General features: G+C 43.2%; 3 protein-coding genes and 3 non-coding genes across 7 annotated transcripts; all 6 read left to right on the forward strand.

Annotated features, from left to right (window-relative positions):
* Positions 1–3,105: 3,105 nt before the first annotated feature.
* On the forward strand, positions 3,106–4,878 carry LOC117837973 (protein PHLOEM PROTEIN 2-LIKE A10). The gene has a single exon (XM_034717809.2). It carries the CDS (start codon positions 3,291–3,293, stop codon positions 4,398–4,400), a length of 1,110 nt encoding a protein of 369 aa, XP_034573700.1. The 5' UTR covers positions 3,106–3,290; the 3' UTR covers positions 4,401–4,878.
* Positions 4,879–9,703: 4,825 nt separating this feature from the next.
* LOC117837971 (pentatricopeptide repeat-containing protein At4g18520, chloroplastic) lies at positions 9,704–12,234 on the forward strand. The gene has a single exon (XM_034717808.2). It carries the CDS (start codon positions 9,951–9,953, stop codon positions 11,805–11,807), a length of 1,857 nt encoding a protein of 618 aa, XP_034573699.1. The 5' UTR covers positions 9,704–9,950; the 3' UTR covers positions 11,808–12,234.
* A 3,240-nt stretch (positions 12,235–15,474) lies between these two features.
* On the forward strand, positions 15,475–22,776 carry LOC117837840 (protein CHROMATIN REMODELING 35). Of its 2 annotated transcripts, none has more exons than XM_034717616.2 (7): positions 15,475–15,901; positions 17,652–18,250; positions 18,379–18,681; positions 19,312–19,482; positions 20,467–22,223; positions 22,309–22,383; positions 22,499–22,776. In XM_034717616.2, the coding sequence occupies exons 1-6, from the start codon at positions 15,490–15,492 to the stop codon at positions 22,310–22,312; spliced, it is 3,246 nt and encodes a 1,081-aa protein (XP_034573507.1). In that variant the 5' UTR covers positions 15,475–15,489; the 3' UTR covers positions 22,313–22,383; positions 22,499–22,776. The 2 variants fall into 2 exon arrangements, with proteins under 2 accessions (XP_034573507.1, XP_034573508.1); XM_034717617.2 differs by having other exon boundaries at positions 22,502–22,776.
* Positions 22,777–24,872: 2,096 nt separating this feature from the next.
* LOC117841171 (small nucleolar RNA Z43) lies at positions 24,873–24,961 on the forward strand. The gene has a single exon (XR_004637198.1). It is a non-coding gene; the product is annotated as a small nucleolar RNA Z43 (small nucleolar RNA).
* Positions 24,962–25,197: 236 nt separating this feature from the next.
* Positions 25,198–25,279, forward strand: LOC117841177 (small nucleolar RNA U83). The gene has a single exon (XR_004637204.1). It is a non-coding gene; the product is annotated as a small nucleolar RNA U83 (small nucleolar RNA).
* Positions 25,280–25,350: 71 nt separating this feature from the next.
* Positions 25,351–25,450, forward strand: LOC117841249 (small nucleolar RNA snR60/Z15/Z230/Z193/J17). The gene has a single exon (XR_004637269.1). It is a non-coding gene; the product is annotated as a small nucleolar RNA snR60/Z15/Z230/Z193/J17 (small nucleolar RNA).
* The last annotated feature ends 2,318 nt before the right edge of the window (positions 25,451–27,768 follow it).

Below are 27,768 nucleotides of genomic sequence, written 5' to 3' on the forward strand. Positions count from 1 at the left end.
GCCAAACCATGGGTTCGGTCGAACCCTTGTGGGCCCAGCTCTGGTTCCCCTTTCGCGTATGTGCTGGTGCAGCGTGGTGTGCTCTGTTTGTGGGTGTTTGTGCATCATTTCAGCTCTAGAGAGGCTGTGACTCTCCCCCACACTATTTTTTACCTAGGTGCTTCTTCCAAAGGACAAGTAAGTGACACAAGGACTCTATCGGGTTGGATGACCCGTGAGTCAAATTTTAGTGAATTCAAATATGGAGGCGCTTACAATTCTGAATTAGGAAATAAAAAAGAAGGAAATAAATAAACCTATTCTAAAAGCGCATAAAGGGAAAGGATACAAGGGGCACGTATACTAAGCTGCATCGTAGAGCGCATGCGTGAAGCAGAGAGAGTGGGCCCAACCACTATATGTGTCGGGACTTTGGTAAAATCTAGGATAGAGCTAGGGTCAAAGACTTTGACCTTTGCTTAACTTCACCTTTATTTAAGCTGACGTATATTTCTATAGAGATCGTAGTGGTGGACTGACCTTGGCGACATACCTTGGCCATGGTAGGGTATGATTGCCCCATGTGACGATGGTGCATTGATGATGTGCATTGTGCTTGTGGTGGTGATGTCATCCTCTCAATGCACTTCCTCCCTTGCTTCTCTCTGTCCTTAATGTAGCCTCTCGTAACCTGTAAGGTTAGTGTTCTGAGAATACATGAAGGATAGAACTTCCTCATACAATTAGATTATTTAAATCTCAAAGGAAGCTTATGATCTTGGGCATCTCATGATAAGCCATTTACACCACGAACATCAAGAGTACAAGCAAAGTTTATTAGAATTGAAACAAATTATCATTTACCTCGCAACAGGATGCATACCCGTGCTCACACTTGTTTTTAGGATGCACAACGATAACATCTGACGACGGCGATCTAGTGCTATCAGTGACTCCAGGTTCATCTAGAAGCTAATAAAATACAAGAAGATACCAAATTATAAACTAACTGCATCACCAAAGTCATCGTAACTTGAAATCAATGTTTAGCTTTGCACTTCATAAACTATAGCCTATCAACTTCTAACACCAATCGGAATGCAAATCTAAGGGTACGACGAAATCGAAATCTAGTCTCTTCAACCCAGACCCTCAAATCCAGAAATCCCCTTCCCTAAGAGGATATGGGAAAGTAGCGGCACATACCAGGGGACTGACTTGACCGTACCTCCTCCTCCTCCTCCCGTCGCCTCTAGGAGTAGCCATTCCCACTGTTGGCCATTGCAGATCTGCGTACCGACGCTAGCTCTAGTCTTTGCCACAGCCAACAGGACCGTGGTGCCGGCGAGTCTCTTGCAGTAGTGTACGCGTGTTGAGAAATGAGAAATATCTAGCCAATGCTTGGGCCTACAACTGGCATGTGGACCACATTTATTAGAAGTAAGATATATAAAATTTATCCTATCTAAAAAATATACATAGTTCATGTCTCAGTGACAGTGTTGTCTCAGAATAATCAACAGGTCACAGGCTAGAGCCTTGCTATGGACACTCATTCCTTTTAATTTTCCTTCCCCTTTTTTGTTTCAGACTAACACAACTTACCAAAACTTCTGTCACCAACTCATCTGAAACTTACATGTGGGATCCGGTTGCAGTAATGAATTCCCATTCAATCGGTAACAGGTTCGACGCATGAGAGGAGCACGTTTTTCATTTTATTTTACCACCCTATTTATCATCTTAAACTTATATGTGGGACCTTGGTTGGTTTATGATATTTTCACGGAGCTTATATCGTCACAAAACCACCATGTAACAGCAAGTGCCGATTTCCTTTTGCTACAGGGGCAACTTTTATGACGTTCCATAACTTTGTCACTAAATTTGCTCGGATGTGAAACTTTATGACATTTTCGCGGAGCTTATATCGTCACAAAACCACCATGTAACAGTAAGTGGCGATTTCTTTTTGGCTACAAGGGCAACTTTTATGATGTTTCGTAACTTTGTCACTAAATTTGCTCGGATGTGAAACTTTATGACATTTTTAGCCAAAAACATCATAGATCTATGACAAGAACAAATATGTCATAAAATTTTCATCATAGGTTAACACATTTCTTGTAGTGTTTAGAGCACTTTGTGATCTCATGTTAACCTCGAGATTGCCAAACAATAGTCTTGTTGAACTGAACCTGTCTAATATGACGATTTGTGTTCTCTTTTTACGCCACTGGCTACTTGTCACTAAAATTTTAGGATGTAACGGTAATATTACAAGTTAAGTATGACAAGCTAGAAAAAGCTTCATCTCTTTTTTCCTACAAGTCTCTTTGGTTTTAGAGTGCTATTCTTCTACTGATGTTAATTAAGAGTTCCTCTATTTTAAAATATGCAAAGTTTATAAACTAATTAGTTCCAAAACGAACCAATGTTGCTATCCTAAAAGCCAAGTTAAAAGAATAGATAAAAAAAGTCGAACACAATTTAAGTGAAATGAATCAAATTGAATCACCATTAGTAATGAAACTTTATGAATTTCTAAAAAGGATAACTTCATGATAGTTTAAAAAAAAACTCAGCCTATCCATGAGCATTTTGCCAAGAAGACGACCTGGTCACGCAGGCCTGGGCTGTGCCTTTAACCCCAACCTGAAATTCGGTCCTACATGAGGAGTGCTACTAGAGCCACCTAACCAACTCAACTAGAGGTCCGTTTGCACTTCGTGATATTTAAAAGAAATACAACAACTACTTGAAGTTAAAAGAGCTCTATATTTAAAAAATGAAGGGGGTGCTATTTAGAACGATGGCATCTAATAATACAAACTATTTTTTTTATTCTTAAATATAGATTATTTTAGTTTTATCCTAAGTGAAACTTTAACTAACATCTACAGACCTAAATAAACACATTATCAAAATTATTGAAACTTAATTTGATGTAGTAGATGGTGGTACACTGTTTTATAAATTAAGTTCAGTTTAGCACCAAATAAATCAAATGACTTAAATTTTGGAAAAGAGGGAGTATATGAGTAGACGGTGTGGTCAACCGGGGTGGCTCTAACAGTATACTAGTAGTGTATATGTATAGGACGCGCTGTTAGAGACCAGCACGACTGGACACGACTCGGACCCGGGCTAGCCTCCTCCGATCCAGTCTTCTCTGCTCTTCCTCCTCCGAGCGCCGGCGCGGCGCGAGGCATGGAGGGAGGGAGCGAGCAAGCGCGCTAACTGTGAGGTCCCCCTCTCAATTCCACACCTCAGCTCGCGCCGTCGCCTCCCCCTTTCGGTCCCCTACCTCGATGGACTCGCTAGCTGCCGCCTGCCTCTGCTCCCGCCGCCGCCGCGCTCGCCGACTTCTCCTGGCCGCCGCCGCGGCCACAGCCGGGTACGGCCTCTACCGCCTCTACCGCCACCACCGCCGCCGTATCTTCGCCGCCCTCTCCCTTGCCGACGCCGTCTCCCAGGTCGGTTCCGACCTCGCCGAATTCCTCCGCTCCGACTCCGACCAAGTCCCGCGGAGCCTCCTCCAGCTCTCCAAGCTCGCCGCCTCCGAACCCGTCTCCTCTGCTGCATCTTCCCTCTCCGAGTCTCTCGCCTCCGGCGTCCTCCGCGCCATCTCCTCTCATCAGCACCAATTGCGTCAACAGCAGCAGCAAAACCCCCAAACCCCGCTCCAAGATCGGATCTTGGACCGCCTCCTCTCCCCCGAAGGTGCCGGATTCGCCTCCGCTGTCGTCGGAAGCTTCGCCAGGAACCTCGTCCTGTCCTCCTGCGACACCCGCACTGCGGCGGCCGGCGACCGCGAGGAGCCGCGGTGGTTGGCTGCGCTCTGCAGCGCCACGGGCAAGGAGGCCGCCGCGGACCTCGTCCGAGTCTTCGTCAGCACCGCGGTCGCCGCCTACCTCGACCGCACAGCCGCCGTCCGCACCAACGACCAGCTGCTCACTGGCCTCTCCGACCCAAGGCACGAGGCCAAGGTCAAGGACCTGGCCGTCTCCGTCTGCAACGGCGCCGTGGAAACCTTCCTCAGGACGTCGCGGCAGCTGGCTAAGGAGGCTTCCGTTGCTCGCATTGAGGCGTTAGCAATGGAGCGTGTGGGGCAAAATTCAGACACCAACTGCGTGATCCAGAAGGTGTCAAGCACGCTGGCTGTGCCGAGCAACAGGAGGTTCGTTCTGGATGTCACAGGCAGGGTCACAGCGGAAACTGTCCGGTCGTTCCTTGACTTCCTAGCACAGCGGATGTCTGATGGGGCCAGGAAGAGCATTGTCATCGCCCGTGATGAGGTCGCTGAGAGGGGGCTAGTTGCCGTCAAGTACCTCGGTGCCAAGTCCATGGCCATCTTCACCATCTCTGTGGCATTGTGCATGCACATTTTGATGGGAACAAGGTTCCTATTGCCGGCCTAGCCACCTGGATGGGTGGGAGCTGGAATTAAATTCGAGGTGACTGATTACCACTTGTCCTGATTGTAGTTGCAGAGTAAATTATGTAGATTGCAATTGATTGTATACTACTAGTTGTCCTTGTCTTTGGTGTGTTGGTGAAAAGTATGAAAAGTTTAAGCTAGAAATCTTTTGGTTTGTAGTTGGAGCTCGGTTCTTTATGATTGTTTGTTTGGTTGAAGGAAGTATATATGCAGCTAAAATGACACTGGCCAATTTGGCAATGTCATTGTGAGGTTTGACACCTGTAGTGTTACTTTCTAGCAGCTTTCACTAGCTTGCTGTACCGGCTGTTTTTTTTCTTAAGCTGTTGATCTTGTAAAACAACCAGACACAGCAGCAGGAGCTTGGAAACTTGACTGCTTACACTTGAAAATTCTCTCTTTTGTATGCTTTGTATTGAAGGGGAAGATGAAATAGAGAAGTGTGAGTGGATTTCACATTTCCTTTTGCCTTCTTTTCCCTTATTTTTTCTAACTAATTGATTTCAACTGAATGATGAACCAATGCCACAATTCGTAGATATGATCTTTAGAGATTAAGCAGCTGTAATCTGGCTGATTACCATTGGTTCCTACTTATCACTGATGGTTTTGCTTTTGCAGCGGTGTTACTGCCTATACATGACATATGTGCCTTAATTTTCAGTTTCTTAAATTCACCCAGATCATCTGTTGTTGTCTGACACATACTATAAGAGTATTTTTCTTACTAGTTAAAGCATACCATCTGCTCTGTTTTTTGATAAGTAACAGGGGATGCAGATTCAGATGAACTGATTGGGATTATGTCTATGTTTTTCCATATTGGTCCTTTCCATCTCATCCATGTTGTGGAGGACTGCAACTCAGCTCCATGTATGTGACACCACCAGTCACTCAAAGCTATTTCTCTTGCTAAGGACTGGCTGCCAGGCCCAATCGGGTGCTGCAAAAAGATGATACAACTTATCACTGGCTGCCCTCCATATATAACCAGATATTTGCCTGCCTTCCTCCAACAGTTTAGCATTAGGAGCCATTCAGTTTCCAGAGGTGTTTTGAGACTAGTGATTAGTTTGTTTGGATGTTCCCGAGATGAAGTTGATACTAGCTGTGATTGATCTGGGGCAGAGAGTAAACTTGGGTTGGGGATGGGTTGTACCGGGAGTGGAAATATCAATGCATGCACAATTGCACATTTTGTTACGAATGAGGTTCCAATTGCTCGGTGAGCTAAGCTGGGTGGGAGCTGAAATTCCATTTCTTGGTCATCAATTACTACTTGTCCTGATTGTAGCTTCAGAGTAAATTATGTAGATTGCAAATTAATCTTATACTGCTAGTTGCCTAGTTGTCTTCTTTATTGTTGGTGAAAACTACGAAAGTGCAATGAAGAAAGCTAGAAATATGTGAGATAAGTTGGTTTGTGATTGTCTGGTTGGTTGATGGAGTTATACATATGTGCAGCAGCTCAGCTATAAACCATACAGACTACCTTGTCAATGTTTTGAGATCAGTAGTGTTGCTTCATCTTCTTCTTTTTTTAGAAAATGGAATAGTTTCCGGCCTCTGCAAAGCATCCTAAGCTGATCACGAATAAACAGCTGCCACTTGTTTCTTGCAGCATGTTGTTTGTACTCTTAAGCTGTTTGTCAATGTAAACTGGAAAAGGATCCATCCAGAGAAGCAGAAGCAGAAATCTTGTTTGCTTATGCTTACACATTTTCCCTTAGGTGTGATTTATAACAGTGTATTACTCGTACATGAAGAGGAATTATGCGCTCCTTAGACATTTCTTGGCGTCTTAACATGTCCATCTCTGTTCTTTTTCTACCCAATTTTCTTTTGTGACAGTAGTATCGCAGTCCCTCTTGAGAAGTTGATAAACTAAATGAATACACTTGAATGACGAATTGACATTTCATAGCTATGATCTGTGGTGATTAAGTAGCTTTTACTTGGCCGTTGGCCATTGGCCACTGCTACCACTTAATACTACAACTAAAGATGCATTCCACATGTCTTTACTTTACCGTTTTAAATACTGCAACTAAAGACTATGCAACTCACTCAACGCATGTGGCACCATGAGTTGAACAAATTAAATTCTCTACCAAAGGGGTAGCTGTTGGGGATTGAGTGCTGCAGTAATGGAAGGTTGGTTGGCCTATATGTATAACCGGACATGTGTGTTCCTCATCTCTACTGCTAGCATGAGCCATCTAGATCTAGTTTCCAAACCTGTGTAGAGCAAAGGTTTAGTTTGTGTACTAACAAGAGGACGTGGATATCTACACTAATGGTTTTGTGCTAATAGTCAACTTTGTGGGTGGTCCCAGGAATGATTTTATGCCAGTATCACTGTGTGACTGACGCGTTGAGGGGGCTCTGCCCGCCCTAATGAACGTCCAGTATCAGAAGCAACCAATAGGCAAACTCAATTAGGAGAACTGCTTGTGCATATTCGCATTCCCCAGACTTTTGATCTCAATAGAGTAACATGAGACCCCACTTTTGTATCTATTTTAGATGTTGGGGTTGTGAAAATTCAAGATATTGTTGGCTGTTGGCTTTCAAATCTTAGTTTTGCCGTGCCCTAGAGTCCTGGACTATGGGGGAAAACAATGGGTGCCAACTGTGAACCACTATTGTAGCCATCCATGGTGTGTTGAGTTTCATGTAGAAATTGAAATCTCATTCCTCCTAAAAGAGTTAGAACATACGTGCATATCATTTCTATGGAATTGCTTATTTATCAGCACAAATTGTAAAGGATTGGTATTAAGTATGAACCAATAAAAGGTGGCTTGACATAGGCTATTATCTGCAAATATCTGAACATATATTCGTGTTGTGAGGTCATAACTAGTTGAGATGCTTTGCATGCCCCCCTGTATCATTGCCTTGATTCTTTCTGGTTCTGGTGAAAGGTTTTAGTTTTGCACTTCGATTTGGTTTCCTAGCAGTTGTTCACTTGGTTGCAGCTAGTTAGATGTTCTTCAGCTGTATGTGTATGTAAATCATCTAACTAATGATCAGGAAGGAATTTTGCCACGTGACTAGAAAAACTGGTAGTGCTTTATTATGTTCCGCTACCTGTAGAAGTTGGGAGAGTAAATAGATTCTTAATGTTTCAAAAAAAAAGATTCTTGTTTATAAACAAGAAGGACACAAGTAGGGATGTCAATGGGTCAGGTGAGGTGCGGGTGGAGTAAAATTCCGCCCTCAACAAGACCCACGGTATTTGGTCACACCCACCCTCGAATAGACCCGCGCGTGAAATCACTACTAGAAATATGAGCATTCGTCCTTGACATTAGTACCAGACAGCTTTTCATCCGGTACTAACTTATGAATTTAGTACCGGGTAGAAATTATCGATTTTCGAAGGCCTTTTAGTACCGGGCAATAACACTAGTACCCCTTTAGTACCAGTTAATAATACCGACCGATCCTAAATGGTGACATATGAATCATAACAACATTTTAGCACCTAAGTTATCATCTAAGTAACAAATATAATCGGAAATAAGAGCGATAGCAATCATAACTCACAATCAAAACTCAGTAACGCAACAAAAGTTATCAACAAGAGCAACTCACAAGTAGTCAAGTACGTTACCGGTAACAAAACCAGTGAGATTGAGAGACCGAGAATCAATAAAATTGAAAGGGTGAGAGTAACTCATAACATGTACGAGGAGATGGTTATATGATTTGCATATGTGAGCTTAAATGTAAATACGGAAATCTCAAAGATCCCTTGGTTGAGGGAGGCATGGATAAGAACGAAGGCCCACGCTAGACTCGCACATAACTCGAGCCCGCCTGCAAAGAACCGCGGGTGTGATTGGCACCCGCACCCACACCCTTGTGGGTGCGGCACCCGCGCATGTGCCCGCATCTGCATGCGGGTCCGATTGCCATCCCTATACACAAAGCGTGCAGTTTGTCTATGAGCTTTGGCTTGCTGTTAGTAGCTTTGTCTTGGGTCCAATGTTGACCTTTGGTCCCACCTTAGTACTAATAGATTTTGAGCTTTTGAATGGCCATCATGAGATATTGCCATGCCATATCTGTGCATCATTTTTTTAGCCTTAGATTTAGATTTTTGTTGCTACCAAAGGTGTGCACACCGCACACACGGACAGAGTCACATCAACACGAGCCAAGATACTTATCCGTTTGATTCATCGTTTGATTCAGTTTCGATTTTTTATTGTGAATAACAGTTTCGTCATACGTACTGGTGGTGGTGGCGGCGGAAGGGAGGAGGAGTCCGGGAGGGCGAGCGGGAGCAGAAGCGACACCGCGAGGATAGCGGCGATGCGGCAGCGCAATATCAGGGTTGGGGATTGGGAGGAGTAGTAGATGCGGGGAGGGAGGAGAGGATTGGAGAGGATGGGGCGATGGTAACTTCACCTCTAGCAAATACAGGATCATCTTATCACCTTATGCAGCCAATCAAACATGAGCATAGCAACCAAACACTATCTAAACTCACAAGCCACCTAACCAAATATGAGCACTTTGCATTAGTTTATCCTGGTTAAAATTAGTGTGGGTTAGAGGTAGTCTGGTTAGGAACTAGTGCGCCTACCAATCATGGCCTAAACTCACAGGACCATTTCATCGAGTCTTGTGCAAGCAGGAGCTCCATTCATCAAGGAACGTATTGTGGATCAGAGGGGGAAGCAACAAATCAATCAGAGGAAGAGTCAGAGTGGCTCATACTTGCCGGCGGCTGACTGTGGAAGAGTCGGCGTCGGTTGTGGAGGCTGAATGGCGCCTCCGCCGGCCGATGTTGTGGTGTGCGGAGGCGAGTAGGCGACCGTGATGGATGGCAAGCACACGGAGACGGAGTAGGGTCAGGAGAGGCGACCATGCAAAAGGAAGGCAATCTGCGAGACATGAAAAAGGAAGGCGATAACAAATGAAGACCATCCAAAAGGAACCGTGAACCATGTAAAACAGGCACGATTAAAGGATTAAAGGAATATAATCACAGCCACCCATGCAGAAAAATGAGGGACGGCAAAGCGGACGGGTACCTAACCAAATCCGCAGTTTCTAGCGGAATCATCGATTTTTTCCTCCCTTCGGTCCCTCGCGCGTTTTCATCACACGCAAGGCTTGTCAGGTAGCCCACTTTTTTTGCCATGCAGTTGCGCGCACAGTATGACATGTGGGACCACATCCTAAATTTTACCGCAAATATAAGGATGAAAAAAATTGAAAATGGAGCCTTAAACCCTGAACATGTGTATGTGTGACCACTCACCCAAAAAAATCCAAACTCTCCCCACAAAATCAAAACCAGCTCACCCTCGCAGCCTCCCATCCGCACCGCCTCGCCGGCCGCCGCCGCCGCCGGCCACCTCCTCTCCCGCTGTTGCCACCAGCACCCGCGCCGCGGCCGCCTCTTCCCCTCCTCTCGCCCCCCTGCCGCCTCCGGCTCGGTCGCGCCTATTTCTCTGCTCTTTCCTCTTCTCTCTCCGACTCCAGGCGCGCCCCGGACGGGGAAGCTATCCTGATGCTACTCTGCTGCTCTCCATTTTCCCCTCGAATCCAGACCTGTTCTCCGCCCCCGCCGCATCACCCAAGCAGCTTGCCTCGAAGCGCGCTCTGCTCCGGCGAGCAGGGGAGGAGCAATAAGAGCAAGTCCCACCGCGTCAGGGCGCAAGCTTTCAAGTCCAAGAACCAATCTTTGCTCTCCCAATCCCACCGGGGTGATGGCCACGGGGACCCTGCGGATGAAGACCGGGGAGGGGATTTGCCGGGCTCGGCTGCGCCGTCGCTGCCGGACTCCGAGGCGGTCGCGTTCTTGTTGCGTTCCTGCCGGAGCAAGACGGGCGTCCGGAGAGCACATGCGGTTGCCCTCCGGTCGCTCGACAGCCTGGGGGTGTTCGTGTCCAACAATCTGATCAGCGCTTATGTGAAGTTCGATGAGGTTGCAGATGCGAAGAAGGTGTTCGACGAAATGGGCGACAGGAGCGTCGTATCGTGGACTGCGATGATGAATGGGTATCAGAAGCTTGGCCGCCACAGTGAGGTTGTGAGGCTGTTCTTGGATATGCTGGCCACTGGAGTGCAAGGTAACAGCTTGACTTTTGTTTGCCTGTTGAAATCTTGTGGGGAGCAATGCGATGCTAAGCTGGGGCGCCAGGTGCACTGTTGCATTATGAAGGGTGGGTGGAGCAATATGATAGTGGACAGTGCGGTTGCGCACTTCTATGCTCAATGTGGAGATGTTGCCGCTGCTTCAGCTGTGTTTAATAGGATGGCCTCCCGCGATGTTGTCTCATGGACAACAATGATCACGGCTTATGTGCAGCATGGGCATGGTAACAAAGCTCTTCAGATGTTCCCGATGATGGTGGCCGAGGGATTTCGCCCCAATGAGTTCACTGTGTGCAGCATCCTCAAGGCTTGTGCAGAGGAGAAGGCTCTAAGATTTGGGGAGCAGTTGCATGGTGCTATTGTGAAGAAGCTATACAAATATGATATCCATGTTGGGAGTGCTCTTGTCACAATGTATGCCAGATGTGGTGAGGTGTTTGATGCTCAGGCAGTATTTGATAAGATGCCAAGAAGAAACACAATTACATGGACTTCAATGATCTCTGGATACGCGCAAAGTGGCTATGGTGAAGAAGCTGTCTTGTTGTTCCGGAAGATGAAGATGCGTAGAGTATTTGTTAACAACCTCACTATTGTTGGTCTCCTTAGTGCTTGTGGCTCTATGCAGTCTAAGTATCTTGGAAAGGAACTGCATGCACAGATAATGAAGAACTGTATGGGAGATAATCTTCAAATTGGGAGTACACTTGTTTGGTTCTACTCCAAATGTGGGGAGCATACTTATGCTGCAAGAATTCTAGAAGCAATGCCTGACCGTGATGCTGTCGCATGGACAGCTATGATTTCAGGCTACAACAACCTTGGCCATAATGTTGAAGCGCTTAAATCATTAGATGAGATGTTATGGGATGGTGTGACACCAAATACTTACACTTATTCGTCAGCTTTGAAAGCTTGTGCCAGATTGGAGGCTCTGCGGGATGGAAAGAGGATCCATGGTGTTGTTAACAAGACCCAAGCTTTCTCAAATGTATTTGTGGGATGCTCACTGATCGATATGTATATGCGGTGTGGGAAAGTTGATGAAGCTCGAAGAGTCTTTGATGCCATGCCAGAGCACAACTTAGTAACATGGAAAGTGATGATTACAGGATTTACCCAGAATGGACTCTGCAAAGAGGCTTTAAAATACATGTACCTAATGCAGCAAGAAGGGTATGATGTTGATGACTTTGTGCTTTCGACAGTTTTGACATCATGTGGAGATCTTCACTTGAAATCAGATTGCATCTCTTTTCTAGCTCAATAACTGGTTCACTTTTGGTGAAGTTTTAGACTAGTTAGGGAATATCAGCAAAATGTTGGTGCAACTGTACAAAGTCAGTGGTTGGTCTCAGGATGCTCAAACAAGTTTCTTCGTCTGATTGTGCATTAGTAAACGCCATCAGAAACCAGTCATTTCAAGGTGTGGGTACACATATTCGTACTTAAAAGGAAACTCTACTAACCATTTTCATTGACTTTCCTTATGAAGCTGTGTACATCATAATTTAAGCATTGGGTTGCAACCAAGCCTAATTCTTACAGTTTAGTCCATCCCGGGATCAATGGGAATTTGTCTGCTTCTGTAAATGAAGTTTTCATCTTGACAAGGGCCAAACGTTGTATTTATTTTTACAATTTACCAGAAGGCAAATAAAGCGCGCTTTATGAGCACGCTGAAGAATCCTGGTTTATTTTTCTATCCCCTATCGCTCTGCTCTAGAGGTGATTGAAGAACATAGAAGTATTTAGGAATCTATCTTGGTCTCGTTGTCCTCCTGACTAGCTACCCTTATTTATCTTTTATTTATAGAGTGCTCGTGTGTCACAGTTATCACGCCTATTTATCGTTACCCTCGCTGAGCTGTAGTTCGTAAGTTGTAGTATCGTCTAAGCCATTAGGGCTTCCTCGTGGGAAATATAAATATTATACTTTGGAATACTCCCGGGTAAAATACTACAACAGTGATTCTGTGTGCTTGTAGAATTAACTTTGAATTATTCTATAGAGTAAGAAATTCCAACAGTTGGAAGCATGTCATCGTATAGGAATGATGTCTTCGATTTTAACATGTGGCAAACAAAGCTCGTAACTCCCCATTTTAATTCTTCGTTAATTCAGGAAATTCTTATGGACTAGTCCATTCCAATGAAGTATATGAGAGTTCCATGTAAATATTTCCTTTACTTAGGCACGGCGATGAAGAAAAAAATTCATGGAGGATTTGATAGATATTTTGTAAGAATTTACCTTTTGTATGGTTCTCTTTCATGTACTTCCCAATCATAGCAAAGCTAGAGCCATGTGCTAAGGGGCTGTTTGGATTCCCGGATTAAACTTTAGTCCCTATCACATCGAATATTTAGATACTAATTAGGAGTGTTAAACATAGACTATTTATAAAACCCATTGCAGATATGGAAGCTAAACGGCGAGACGAATCTATTAAACCTAATTAGTCCATGATTTGACAATGTGCTGCTACATTAACCATTGCTAATGATGAATTAATTAGGCTTAATAGATTCGTCTTGCTGTTTAGCCTCCAACTGTGCAATTAGTTTTATAATTAACTCATATTTAGTTCTCCTAATTAGCCTCCGAATATTCGATGTGACACGGATTAAACTTTAGCTCTACAATCCAAACACCCCCTAAGTGTGGTTAGGGGTTGGAAGGAGGATTGGCGGCGGCACTGAAACCTTGGCCTAGCCCGCCCATAAAGGAAATGACGTCCTTGTTTAGTTCACCCCTAACTCCCAACTTTGACACTATGCAAAAAGAAGATTCCCCATCACATCAAACTTGCGGTACATGCATGGAGTACTAAATGTAGACGAAATTAAAAACTAATTGCACAGTTTTGTTGTACTTTGCGAGATGAATCTTTTGAGCCTAATTAGTCAATGTTTGGACAATAATTCACAAATACAAACGAAACGCTACAGTGCTGGTACAGTAATTTTGGCACTCCAAATTTTGACAACTAAACAAGGTCGAAGGGCGGCTCGTACAACTCTGCAGCGTAGGCTTGGGTCAGGCCCAAGTAAACCCAAGTACATAATAGATGCGCATTACTTGCTCACCCATGAAGGAAATGGATCGACGGCTTACTTTGTTCGGTCGTGCCTCCTTTCCACCATCCATTTGTTGGTTCTATTCGAGAGAAAAGTTCGCAAACACTGGACCATTAGGAGGTGTACTGCAGTCTATGTGGCGGCGCCGCAATCTCCACCCTTTAACAGTTCGCCCTTCAGTTATACATATTGACTCCATTCCTCTACGTGTTCATGCACTGCACCCAACCACCGTAGGCCACTTGTTGCCCCGTTCCTATCATCCGTGGCTCGCCCAATCAAGCCACTTAGCCTGACCTATGGCCACTGAAGCGCACTTGGGACATACATCCTCCCGTCACGCATTCTAGATTTGGTATTGTAACATGAATGTTTTCTTTTCAAAGCCAGTTGAGCATTTTACGTCATTGTACCTTTGATTATGCGACAATCCATCAACTGTTGCTCGTGGCAAGGTGAATTGTCAATGGATGGTCTTCTACGCCCGCTTCGTGGGAGTTCGCGTGTGGGGTCATGCTTGAGGTGGTGGCTGCCATTTTCTTTTTTGTTTTTTATCCGCAATTTCTTGCTTTTCCTCGTACCTGAGTATTTCTTTTTTACTTCTTTCCTTAAAAATGGATTTGGAAGGTAGTGTGTTTATAACTTCTTGATGTTTTTCCTTTCTATTTCTTGTGTTGGGACCAACACTCAAGGAGCTAATCCCTTTCAAATTTGGCCAAAACAAAAGTCAACAATAAAGTGGCATTAGCTACTCGAAATGGCCAAGATTGTTCGGGATGGCCAAAATTGCCAGAATTAAGATTGAGACGTATTACAACTTGGTTCTTATTGTTTTTCAGTAGAATGGAATTTTCCACCCATTCTAACCATTGGAGGTCCATATCTAAGGGTTGTTGAATCCGAGATAAACCGATGTCCGAGTTGGGCGACATGTTTGACTTTGGAGATCCTAGTGAGATCCATTGCCCTAGGTATGAGAACATGCCAATGGTTTTAAAATTGTGGCCTCTTTGTTCTTTATAAAAATGTAGTCTCTTTTTATGAGTTGTGATTATCCTAGCTCAGACTAGGCCAGCTTTGCACGCATAAGGTCCAAGCCCTCCAACCTACTTCCTCCGTTCCAAATTGTATGTTATTTTGACTTTTCTAAGTTCACCTACATTATTATGCATCTAGACATACACAATATCTAGATGCATAATAATATCTATAAACTAAGAAAACTAAAACGATCTACAATTTGGAATTGATGGAGTATATTTTATCTTTTGGGCCCAACTCACACTGAAACCAGCAACACTTACCTTCCCAACCAACCTAAATGAAGTAATAATTTAGCTGGCTTGTGGGTTGAATCCACAAAATGGTAATCCCTCTTCCTAAGAGACACAACAAGTGTTGCTAAAATGGCAGCCTGTGCTTGGTTGGTGCATGGTTTGCTTACACTACATTATTTCGGTGCAGGGAGTAATTTCAGTTTGCTTCCGGTCCATTGTTTTGGAGTTTCTTTTCCATTGTGCTTCCGGTTTATGAATTTTAGTGTTCCTTGAGATTTTGATCAAATTTAATCAACCGCTCGGCTATTATACTGGATATAAAGTATTTAATTCCAAAGTTATAATCTCGAATTTCCTTTCTTTTTCCTCCCTTGCAACAGTTATAAGAATTGCGAAAGCGAACTGGCCCAACCCAATCCAACCCAACTCACTGCATCGCAAATCCGTCGAACCCGTCAACCCGGCCCACCGTTACATCATTGGACAAATCATCACAACCGTAGCCCGTAGGCCTGTCCAGTTGCTTGCCCCTCATCCAGTCCACCTCAGCACGCCGGCCAGCGCGACTGCCCCTCTCCTCTTCTCCACGTACGCATGGCCTGGCAACCCACTAGGCCACTATCTCAGCCCGTCTCTGCCACCCAACCCCACTGCGCGCCACGTCAGGTGGTCCGGACCCGGAGCCCGAGGCAGACGGCAGACAGTGAGGCCCCGACCCGAATCACCGAAGTGGAGATTCCCACAAAGCCCTCCCTCCTCCGGTTCTCCACCGCCGCCCGCGGCGCCGCCACCGCGTCCGCGGCTCGCTGGCTCCGGAGTCCGCACCTCCGCGCCACGCCGGACGCCGCCACCCGGCTACTCCCTCGGCAAGAGACGACGGCGCACGGCCACGGCGCACCCGCTCGCGTCGAGCCTTCAGCCCCCCTCGGCCTCCCCTCTCCACGCGACCCTCCGGCTCACGCCGCAATGGCCGCCGCCGGCGGCGACCCGCTGACCCCGCCCTCTGGTGAGAGTCCCCTCACCCCCTTCCGTCCTGCTCGCTTCTGATCGTGTGGCGGATGGATTCCCGTGCGGCTACGACTCCTACTTTTTGGGGAAATGTCTTTTTTTTTACTTATTTTTTCCCTGTTGATTTTTCCTTCTGTGCGTGGGGATGTATGATGCTGCATTTTGCGCTGTTCGGCAAGGGCCTCGGTGGGGATCCATCGGGGTGGGGATTTAGGGTTTTGTTGGGGTTCGATTGTGGGGAGAAATTCCTTCCGGTGTTGGCGGGATTGTGTATGTTTGTGCCCCCATGAGGCAGGCATTCGCAAATGCTTCCGTTTATTTTCTTCGCACGGTCTCCATGTGGATTGAGTTTTGATGCTCTGCCTCGCTGATTGCCGCCGGTGTGGTTTCCTCGGCTGGGATCCGCGCTTCTGTTGTTGCGGACATTTTTTTTTTGCTAGGGGAGTCACCGTGGCACGGTTTGCCTTCGTAGGCTGGAATTCTCTAGGTTCTATGAATAGAGAATTCAGGCATTTATCAGCTCTCTGTATGCGTTTTCCTGGATTATTATTATAAATTGTTTATGTGCTGGTTTGGCAAATGGTGAAACGCTGAAGGTCAGGACGTATCTGAGTTGGATGCATGGAAAGTCTTATTTAGGCACTTTTAGCTCTCTGTATGCGTTTTATTGGATTAGTATTACAAATTGTTCATGTGCTGATTTGGCAAAAGGTGAATCGTTGGAGGTCAGGACGTATCTGGGTTTGATGAATGGAAAGTCTTATTTAGGCATTTATCGGCGCTCTGTATGCGTTTTCCTGGATTAGTGTTATAAATTGTTCATGCGCTGATTTGGCAAAAGGTGAAAGGCTTGACACGTAACTGAAGGAAAATGCCGTTTCGATTGAGAGCATGTCCTTTCAGAGAGAATTGCTTGTCTAGTCACCTTTCTTTGTGCTTAACAAGTTCCTCGCTGATGTTTTTTCTGTTCTGCTTTGAGGACACCTGCCTCTGTTCTGTCTGCTGAAACAGTGCTCTATTGTGTCTAAGGATGGAAATCTGATTGATAAGAAACCGGAGAAGCAGAGGCCACCGAGGTTTAGATTTATGCTCCTGTTGTACTCTGCTCAATATTTAGCTAGCTATAGATGGCGTTGATCTTTACCCCCAAACTGTAGAGAATAAATGTTTGCCTTGTACTTCATGTGGGGCACTGAAATGAAGCTAACAACAGTGTACAACCAGTAAGGTGACCACGTCGTTCACAGATTGCCTGCTTGGTCAGCTTCTGTTCACCATTCCCAAGTTATTATGCAGACTAAGTAAATATAAATAACATATACATGAAATGTTACTTGTTCATTCTTTGGTTATGATTACTCTTCTTGCTACATAAGCAGGTTGACTAGACTGGTTGTTCTCTTAGTGAAGCTTTTTTTTTTTGTTTTCTAGTTCAATTTTTTTTCCTACGCATGCTATTTTCTTATGATTGCCATCTCTGTGAGGTTAACATTATGTTAACAACTAGTAAAATTAAGTTTTTTTATATATTTGTGCTGTTGGATACATTTATACTGCTAGAGCTTTGCAAACAAAAGGTGTGTTGTATTTGCAACTTATTAAAATGCCTATGCTTCTCTTTGGGGAAATGCACTGTTGATGTTTTTCATAGAAATATACATGATCAGCACAATCACTACTTACATTGCCAATAAATTTACTTGGCCTTTCTCTCCCGTGATATGTAACTACCCTTCTGTCTTTTGTAGGCATATATTACAGCAGGCACAAGAAATCCGCTGAGCGCAACAGCTTATTTACACCTGGAGTTGCAACCTATTCCAGTGGTCATGCACTTCCTAAGGTCCCCAGTTTGGTATTTGGCAGTGCTAGCAAGGAATGGGAAAACATTCGTCAGCGCAAGGTCCAATTGATCAACTTCCTTTCTAGTCTGGAAAGTCCCTCTCAAAATTCTGCCATAGCTGGGAAAATGGCAGGTAGCAAATTGAAGAATCATTCTATGGAGCCAACAGAACAAAAAGGAAAGCCTGACATCATAATTCTTGATTCAGATGATGAGGACGAAAACAATTCAGGATACAATAAGTTGGCGCCTAAGACAAACAACGAACTGACAACATCTGAATTGGCTAGTAATGTCATGAAATGGGTGGCATCCAATGGGATGAGCCAAGCATCTGAAACCATGCATGCTGAAGGAGACAAAAATACACAGATTGTTCCATATGGTCAAAGTGCAGCTTTAGTGAATCAATTTCCTTTGCAAAACAGCTGGCAACCATCTATTCAATTTGAGAGAGTTGTGTTGCAGAAAAGGCCTGAGGAGCAGCGTATGCAAGATCTCGTGGTATGTACCTTTCAATTTCAGTGAAAATGAATGTTAAAAAAAAAACTGTATTATTGTGCATATTCTACTATTCCTACCAAGATGGATGACTTTGTATTCCAGCTTGTAACTCTTGTTTTTCGTACTAGGCTGCTAACATAGTGGAGAGGAGAGCAGAAACACAAGTGTTCCTTTCACTTCCTACTGAGAAAAAGCGAAGGAGGTCAGACCCCAGCTTGCATGTCAGGGAAGATGCTACCACTGTCCCTAGACAAAGAAAAAGAAAATCTGACACAGATCCAGTAGGTGCTGATTTATCATCGGGTTTACGAGAAACTGACATTTCATCAGAACCTGACCTGCCTATAGAGGAAGAGGAGAAACCAAAAAATGAAAGTGATGGTCTTGAGGAATATTGGAAAGATTTTGCGTTGGCTGTTGAAAGCACAAAGGTAAGAGTGTCAACCACAGAATTTAGTTCATAATGCAGCACTATTCAAAAATCTTTATTTATTTTTCCAGATGATAGCTTGTTCTGCTTGTGAATACTTGATGTATTATTTATTTTGAATATTGAACACTGCTTTCTGCGAAGCATCTTCATGGTAGTACATTTTGCCTGGTTGATTGCAAGAAATATAGCCTTTCACAGTGTAAGGTCAACAATATGAACACTGCTAAAAAGCAAAAGATCCCAACAGAATTTATAGTGATGGAGAAAATATGTGCCTATGAAGGATGAAATGCTCCAATAGACATGTCAAGATCACAATAACTTTATTATTTTTGGTACTGTGTTAATTTTTACGCACAGCCATAACAACAACTACACCTAGATTACAATGATGACTTGTATTGTGACATGGTAACTCCCAATTAAAGGGAGTATCTTATTGTATGGGAGCTAAATGTTAAATAATGCACAGTGATTCATTAGCTGAAGTGTTCAAAATGGGTTCCTTTTGTCTTTTGGAAGCTTGGTATCTATCATGATAGGTTTGCATACTTGCTGTTCAGTTCAGTTGTTCGTAACCAGTTTGTATTATCTGTTATTCTTGATTTGGCTACTATTATTGGCCCAGCTTGACGCAGTTGATGAGGCAGCAAATGAGAAAGAAGAGGATAGTGGAAAGATGGAGGACGTCGACTGCATTCATGACATTCGGATTCATGAAGATTTGGGCCATGTATGCCGTATCTGTGGTATGATTGTGAGAAGAGCTGAATCAATAATTGATTATCAGTGGAAAAAGGTTTGTAATTTGTTTAAGATAGAGGAGGCTTTTGTAGCTCTAGTTCATTTAGCAATATAGTTTCTTTATGCATGCATGTAGTTTTCATTATGTGAAAATTCTAAGGATAGGCTCTGAGATGGGGTGTTCTTGTTTAGCAATAGGTCTGGTAGTTAATTCTTTACATTAGTTTGCTTCACCTTCATGTACCTTACAGTTTCAAGTTTTGAACACCTGTGCTGTTAGCTTATCTGCTCATTTCACTTGATATGCACTAGTTCCTTACTCTTTGACATCAGTCCCACTACATGCTCCTTACAGTTTTTAGCACTTGTGCTGTTAGCTTATCTGCCTATTCCAATTGATATGCACTAGTTCTATACTCTGCCTCCATAATTTAATTATCCTCACCTTGCAAGAACATGGAACAAGTTGTGACATATAACAAATGCCATATTATCATTTCCTTGAGAATGTCAACCTTTTCTTGCTGACAGTGCCAACTAGTATCAAACAATATAAAATCATTGTAATATAGCTCATAGATTAGTAATTGTTGTTTCATGTTCATTAAAAATGAAATCTTTACTTGCAGATTAACCTTGAATTAGGGCATTTTGCTGAAAGCCTGAGATTTTTTGTTGCTCCCCTGAATAACTTGCTAGCTTGAGGCGATGTTTTTTGTTATTATCTCTTTGATGAGTTGATTATTACTGTCTACTCTTTAGCAATTGGGGATATTTGGGTCTGCCTATTGATTTCGTAATGGTTGTTAATGTGTATTATTTAATGACTGCTACTTTGTCAGTGTCATGACTTTAATGTCAAGTTGTGCATGTATCTTGTGATACAACATGCTAGGTATGGGCTCAGTAACAAAAGTGTAGCAATTTTATAAACTAATGTAAACTTTATATTATAATCAGGAGATTCAAATGTGTAAATCTGCACAGAAGAGAATAGTATTGGAGAAACCAAGTGACCTTGATGTTTTCTCCATTTCAGGCTTCAAGGAGAAAAACAGATTGCTATGGAGGACATTCAAAGGATGTTGATGACAAAGACTATGGTATTGTTAAACTGTCCGAAGATTTTATAGTTTCAGATATTGCTATTCATCCTAGACATGCTAGGCAAATGAGACCGCATCAGTTGGAAGGATTCAACTTTTTGGTTAAGAATTTGATTGGAGACAAGCCTGGAGGTTGCATTCTTGCTCATGCCCCAGGTTCAGGGAAAACGTTTATGCTTATAAGTTTCATTCAGAGCTTCCTAGCAAGGTATCCATCTGCAAGGCCCCTTGTTGTGCTGCCCAAAGGGATATTAGGCACATGGAAGAAAGAAATTCAACAGTGGCAAGTGCAGGATATACCATTGTATGATTTCTACTCTGTTAAGGCTGAAAAAAGAGTAGACCAGTTGGAAGTCATCAAATCATGGGAAGACAAGATGAGTATACTGTTTCTTGGATACAAGCAGTTCTCCACAATCATCTCTGATGATGGGGGCAGCAAAGCAGCAGCTGCATGTAGGGAGAGGCTGCTTAAGGTCCCCAACCTTTTGATAATGGATGAGGGTCATACACCTAGAAATCGGGAGACTGATGTACTAGAATCTCTGAATAGAGTGGAAACACCACGCAAAGTGGTCCTTTCAGGTACACTTTTCCAGAATCACGTTAATGAAGTGTTTAACATCTTGAATCTTGTTCGCCCAAAGTTTCTCAAGATGGAATCATCCCGTCCTATTGTTAGACGGATAATGAGTCAAGTAGTAATGTCAGGTAGAAGTTCAAAAGGGATTGCTGACAATGCATTTACTGAGTCAGTTGAAGAAACCTTGTTGCATGATGAAAACTTCAAGAGAAAAGCTCATATCATTAGAGGTCTTAGAGAACTTACAAAGGATGTGCTTCACTACTATAAGGGTGATATCTTAGATGAACTACCTGGCTTAGTAGACTTCAGCGTGTTCTTGAAACTCACTCCCATGCAGAAAGAGATCACTCAAAAGAAGATGGGAGCATATGACAAGTTCAAAAGAAGTGCAGTAGATAGTTCATTGTATGTTCATCCTTGTCTTTCGGAAATTTCAGAAGTTAATGCTGAGGATAGGGCTAACACATTGACAGATAAGTCAATTGATATTATGATTGATTCCATCAATGTGAGAGATGGGGTGAAGGCCAGGTTTTTCATGAATATCCTGTCACTTGCTAATTCTGCAGGAGAGAAATTACTTGCTTTTAGCCAATATATACTTCCAATGAAATTTTTGGAAAGGCTGCTTATTAAGGTTAAGGGCTGGCATGTGGGGAAAGAGATTTTCATGATCTCTGGTGATACTAGTCAAGAAGACAGAGAATTGAGAGTAGATCAATTTAACAACTCTGCTGATGCAAAAGTGCTGTTCGGTTCCATCAGGGCATGTGGCGAGGGCATCTCCCTTGTCGGCGCATCGAGAGTCGTCATTTTAGATGTTCACCTGAACCCATCTGTCACCCGTCAAGCGATCGGGCGTGCATTCAGGCCCGGACAGCATAAGAAAGTGTTTGTATACAGGCTTGTAGCTGCTGATTCTGCTGAGGAGAAGCACCATGAGACTGCATTCAAGAAAGAAGTCATACCGAAGCTTTGGTTCGAATGGAGTGAACACTGTACAACAGAAGACTTTAAGCTCAGTCAAGTTGACATTGATGACTCTGGGGATGAATTATTGGATACTAAAGCAGTGCGCCAGGATATCAAGGCACTGTATAGAAGGTGAACCCTTGTACTTCAAGCTCTCCAAGACTCGATATTGTTTTGCATTCTAGTATTCTCATCTAGAATTTGTCTTTGTACGTAGGTAACAAGCTCTGTGGCCACTGGACACCATGTAAATATTGGAATGCTGATCTTCGGAGCTGTTCCTTGATCTGAAGTAAGCAGATTTTCCTCCAGAACTATGCTTTGCACTACATCATGAAAACAGTGCTCCCTTTTTCTGTTCCATTTTGTGATCGTGATGTTTGCACTAATGGGTTCTGTTTTCTCAGCAGGGTGTTACAGTGGCTCCATTGTGGTGACAGACCTGAGTTTGCTCTAAGCTAGGACTTCATGTTATCAAGTCATTTTCAAACTGTGTTTATGGAATGGCTCCTTTGTAGTATGTGCCAACTTGCGACAGCAATCAGGATGATCCTGTTGACTCTTTTCTTGACTGTTAGGTCAAGTTTGTGAGGATTATCAGACACCGCTTTCTCCCCCTAAATTTCTCGTGGGCAACAATAAACAACTAAATAAACCCTTTCGTGAATCTGTTTCTGTTCGCTTAGTTTGTTCTGTTTTTGAGCATTGGAGGTTATGCAGCTATTTTGTTTTGTCCTTGAGCATTGGAGGTTATGCAACTGTTTGTTCTTGGGCGTTGGAGTTACGCGGTAGCGCAGTGCAATGCAGCCACTCTGATTTCTTTGGATGCAGAAGTGAGGAGAGGCCACTCTGGGCCACTCTGGAAAGCTCAAAGGTTTTGCTATGTTTTCAGACATAACTTATATCTAGGTGAAAGTACCATTATGTATCACTTTTGTAAGGTGGGGTAGGAGAAGATTGTGAAGCTAGCTAGCCCATATATAACATGACTCTTCCCCTCGTCACCTGTCTCTAGTAATAGCAATGGCTGCAGCACCCACCTGTTCAGTTTCGAAAGCTTGCAAACTGCTCAGGGCTGGACCAGGAAATTGATTAATCTTACTGTGGATTGCGAATGGATGGCATTGGGAATTGACCCGACACTAAACAGAGGGTGGTGCACAGCACATGGTTCACCACCTGTTGCCGGGTAGCTAGTGTTGCCAGGATGGGATGTTAGCTCCTTATCTACGACTACTTCAGATATCCAGGCATTCTTTATTTTGCTAGATGATTTCCACGAAGTCTGCAAACCAACCTACAGCTCAGCATAATGTGCCATGTCTCATGATGATCCATAACCGGCTGCAAGCGGAAAACCTGTGGAACACTTTTGTTTTCTTTAGTGTTTTTTACACCTTATAATATAATGTATCTTGGCGATTATGTCGCCATCCTTTCGAAAGAAGAAAGGGAAAAAAAACTTACTGATGTTGGATACACCCTGCTAAAATTTAGCACCTATCACATCGGATGTTTGATACTAATTAGGAGTATTAAACGTAGACTAATTACAAAACTAATTGCACAGATGGAGTCTAATTCGCGAGACGAATCTATTAAGCCTAATTAGTCCATGATTTGACAATGTGGTGCTATAGTAACCATTTGTTAATGATGGATTAATTAGGCTTAATAGATTCATTTTGTGAATTAGCACAGGGTTCTGCAATTAGTTTTATAATTAGTTCATATTTGGTCCTCCTAATTAGCATCCGAATATCCGATCTGCTAAAGTTTAGCAGCTGTTATCCAAATACCTCCTTAGTTTAGTGAGTGTTCAGAAGATACCCCTGCTCTCCTAGACTTTCTACTTATAGTCGTAGAAGCCGTCCATGTCAGTTCGGACTGCGAATAGGTTGCATCAGGAATGGACAAGAAACTAGAGTGTCTTAGCATCCCCTCGTGAAGGTGAACGACACCTGGTCCATGCGCTCTGGATTATTGCTTCTTAATAATGTGCCCTTTTGGTCCATTTTTATTTTGCATATGTAGCGCTGTAGACTTTGATCACATCCTAATACTAAGTTTAGTTTGCAGTCACTTCTTCCGTCCCAAATTACAATTCGTTATGACTTTTCTAGATGCATAATTTTTGCTATGTACCTAGATATAGCTGCATAACAAAAGCTATGTATCTAGAAAAGTTAAAAAAATAGTGATTTGGGACAGGAGGAATATGCGATTGATCCCATCACGCATCTCGTTCTATTCATACAGAGCCAGGGTCCTCCTTTGGTTAACTGTTGCAGAAAGAATTCAGACAAAACCGACTTACGAGCTTCTGCTGTTTGAGAAAACCTGGGGAACACTTGCGTATCAGGTGTCATGTTGAACTTCCAAAGAAGTTGAGTGGTTTTGTTGCTTTAATTTGTGACCATCACGTCCAGAGCTAATTTGTGACAAAACACGCCTACTCTGCGATGATCGACGCTGACCTATATCGAACGGCTGCTATTCGCTGGTCGAGAGGATCCGCGAACGAAAAGACCCGCCGCCTCTGTAGAAAACCCTAGTGCCCAAGAGGCTTCTGTATAAGTACGCGCCTGAGAGCCCTGTCCCTCACGCCGCCATCTCGCATAGGAAGCTTTTCCTCTGTTCCGTCCTCTGCTCCTTCCTCTTCCGCAGATTTGAGTGAGCGCTTTGCTTTTGGTCTTGTGGGGATTCAAGGTTTTATCCGTCCTTTCTTTTCGTTTGGTTTCTTGTTCTCTGGTGGGGGATTCGATTTGCTTGTTGGGTTGAGGACAGTGAAGATTGTATCTATTGGTCTCGTTCGTCGTAACAGGCTGCATCTGTTTGCCTTGCCGACCATCCTCATATATTCCGAGTCCCCTTTTTTTTACCATAATCACCATGCCCCCTTCTAGGTTTTGTTATGTTGCTTTCCTACGTCTGTTTAAAGATCTGTTATGTTTTGTGGCTGATGATTAAATTATAAGAAATAGACAAGCATATGTCTGAATTCTTCCATGTGGAAAAGCTTACTCTTTTCTATGAGGTCAACATAGATCTTTTAATATTATTGTGTCTTTATTTTTATTATTTTCTTCGATTTTGATTCCGTTGGGGCCTGGGATGAACCATTTGGATGTTATATTTGTAAGATATCTTGATGATTACAAAACCATTACTGCCTTCCTTCTGAAGCCTCTTTGTTTGTATCTTCTGATTCTTTGTATTTGTTTTTTAATTTCTCTGAGATTGATTTGAGGTGTTTTGGTAAGGTCGGGTGATGAGTACAAATGCATAGTTCAGATGATCACCCTAGTGGTTGTGATTACTTTGAATAAATAGTCTTTCGCTCCTAACTGACGACATTATCAACTCCCAATCCAATCTCTAGACTTTTGTAAATATGTTGCAATTCTAATATTTATTTTTTTTATTAATTGTTATACTTGCTTCCTAATGTGTTGTGCTCTTATTGGTAGTGTACTGCATGGTTGAACTATGGATTATTTGGGCCAACGATGAGATTAGATTGTGATATTTAATTTGTTATGAATATTTTTAGGGCGATGCTTATATATTCAAATGGATATTTTGGCATTGTTTTGCAATTCATTCGTAACAACATAGTACATTGCAATTTGAATATGATGGCCTAGTTGTACATTGCTTTTTTTTTTCTGCCGTTCCTTACAACTATTTTCCATATTGGTAACCAAATTCAGATTTTAGATGTTTTATGACTACAATATAATTTATCAACTCAAGCTGTTTTCTGTTACAACATATCTTGAATTCGAATGAGGATTAATGAGACATTTCCTGGTGCCGCGTACCCACCACATCCCTGGCCGCCATGCGCTTGAGGAAGATGCGAAAGAGTGGGGTGACGACGTGTTCGACGAGCCCAGGGGGCGCTCGAAGCAGCCTCCGTTGCGCGAGCGGCGATTCTCCGGGATGGCGGCGAGCTCCCGTGCGAAGCGAACATCGTGCGGGATGACTCGAACTTTATAGGAAAGATTCGCACGGAAACAGTATACCTTTTCCATTTTGTGAAGTGTTCCGTAAAACGTTGTGTGTCCCAGTCTGTTCATACAAAGAGACTTTGAGTAACGTTGCAAAAAGGAGGAATCAAGATGAAAGCAATTTACAAGCGTTTGGAGTTGTTTCGAAAACATTGAGGAAAACTTTAGTACCAGGTGTCATCTACCATCAGTAAAGACAGGACGCTAAACTATTCATTGCGCTCTCTGCTCTATATAAACGACTCACGTGCCACCTTTTAACTAGCTAATTCCTTTCAGCTACCTCAAGTATATCCTGCGTTCCCTATATAGTATGTTACTAACCATGGCCCTTCTCTTCCCTACTGGGTCAGCGCATACACCATCAGTTTGCAAATAAAATCTTACTGTACCTTGCAAGTCGGATGACTGTTCTGGAAATCGAAGCGCTTTAACATGCGAATCGGTGGCGTCAGGAATCAAACCTGCAATCTGAATTCATCGCCTTGTTTACAAAGGGTGCACAACACCTGCCCATCAAAAGTACCTTCGGCCATTACTTAACAGACTATTATACGTTGTAGGATGTGGTGTTCTGTACGGCCTGCGGGAACTAATTAATCGGCCAATAATATATGTGCACAACCAGATGGCGAATTTTGTTTGGAACATCTCCTGCAGTGATGCTTTCATTTCCTGCTCGCCATTGCTATTTTTTTTGGGTTTACGCGGGAAAAAATGACATGAAACAAAATAAAAAGTTACATTAGTCCTTTTTAATATGATTATATTCTCTTAAACGGTATACATCATGCATTCTCTCGAACAAGCAACAAAATAGCATATACAAAGAGCAATTTGTTACTTGTTAGCTGAAGACTGTTCACTAGAATGCTTAAATGGGATGCAAAGAGCTCCATCATGTTACGATTGCATTGCCAAAAGGCAAAGGGCAACGGCAGATTTTATAGGATATCAATTATATAGCACGTCATTGCTAAAGGTTGTGGCTGCAGACTTCTCATCGTAACCTGTCCAGTAATGGTTGTGGCTGCAGAAACCACCTGTTCAGTTTCTAAAGGCTGGACCTAGACCTGGGAATGGATCAACATCCATATCCAAATCAGAAAAATCCATGGGAGATCCAAATTTCTGAAGTCCACGTCCAGTCCAATCCAATTTAGCTAAGAGAAAAATCCTGTGGGGCTGCCTCTCAAACGGGACCCGAATGCCATTCGCATCGTTCCCTGGATCTGTATATGATACAGGCATTTCTCATAAGAAGTATCATATTAATACTTCACATAACTTTTATTGATAATTTACATAATCTTGAAAAGAAGAAAACACACTACTAATGATACAAGAGGGGTCGTAGCCTTAACCTTAATTATACAGCGGAGTCCTACGTAGCAGTCCTAAGTCAACAGGCGGCTAGGCTCCTATGGCAGATCCTCAGGATCCTCGTCTTCTTCAACGGCAACTTCTTCCTCCTCTGGAGTAAGAAAGGAAGGGGAAGCAAGAGTGAGTACCAAACAATAGGTACCCAGCAGATCCCATAGTTGTTGTATTATTTCATTACCTGAGAGCTAGTTTCATGCACAGTGTATATGGTTGCAATATTTGAAAGGGATGTAATGCAAGTATTTATAAGTTGTTGATCCTGGAGGAGAATCTACCTACCT

The sequence above is a fragment of the Setaria viridis genome, chromosome 9 (assembly GCF_005286985.2).
Source record: "Setaria viridis chromosome 9, Setaria_viridis_v4.0, whole genome shotgun sequence".
NCBI classification, from domain to species: Eukaryota; Viridiplantae; Streptophyta; class Magnoliopsida; order Poales; family Poaceae; genus Setaria; species Setaria viridis.

Coding starts and splice junctions, on each gene's coding strand:
- LOC117837973 (XM_034717809.2), top strand. CDS start 3,291: ATGGACTCGCTAGCTGCCGCCTGCCTCTGCTCCCGCCGCCGCCGCGCT.
- LOC117837971 (XM_034717808.2), top strand. CDS start 9,951: ATGCTACTCTGCTGCTCTCCATTTTCCCCTCGAATCCAGACCTGTTCT.
- LOC117837840 (XM_034717616.2), top strand. CDS start 15,490: ATGGCCTGGCAACCCACTAGGCCACTATCTCAGCCCGTCTCTGCCACC. Junction 18,251..18,378: donor AGCGTATGCAAGATCTCGTG/GTATGTACCTTT, acceptor TTTTCGTACTAG/GCTGCTAACATAGTGGAGAG. Junction 19,483..20,466: donor TTGATTATCAGTGGAAAAAG/GTTTGTAATTTG, acceptor TCTCCATTTCAG/GCTTCAAGGAGAAAAACAGA.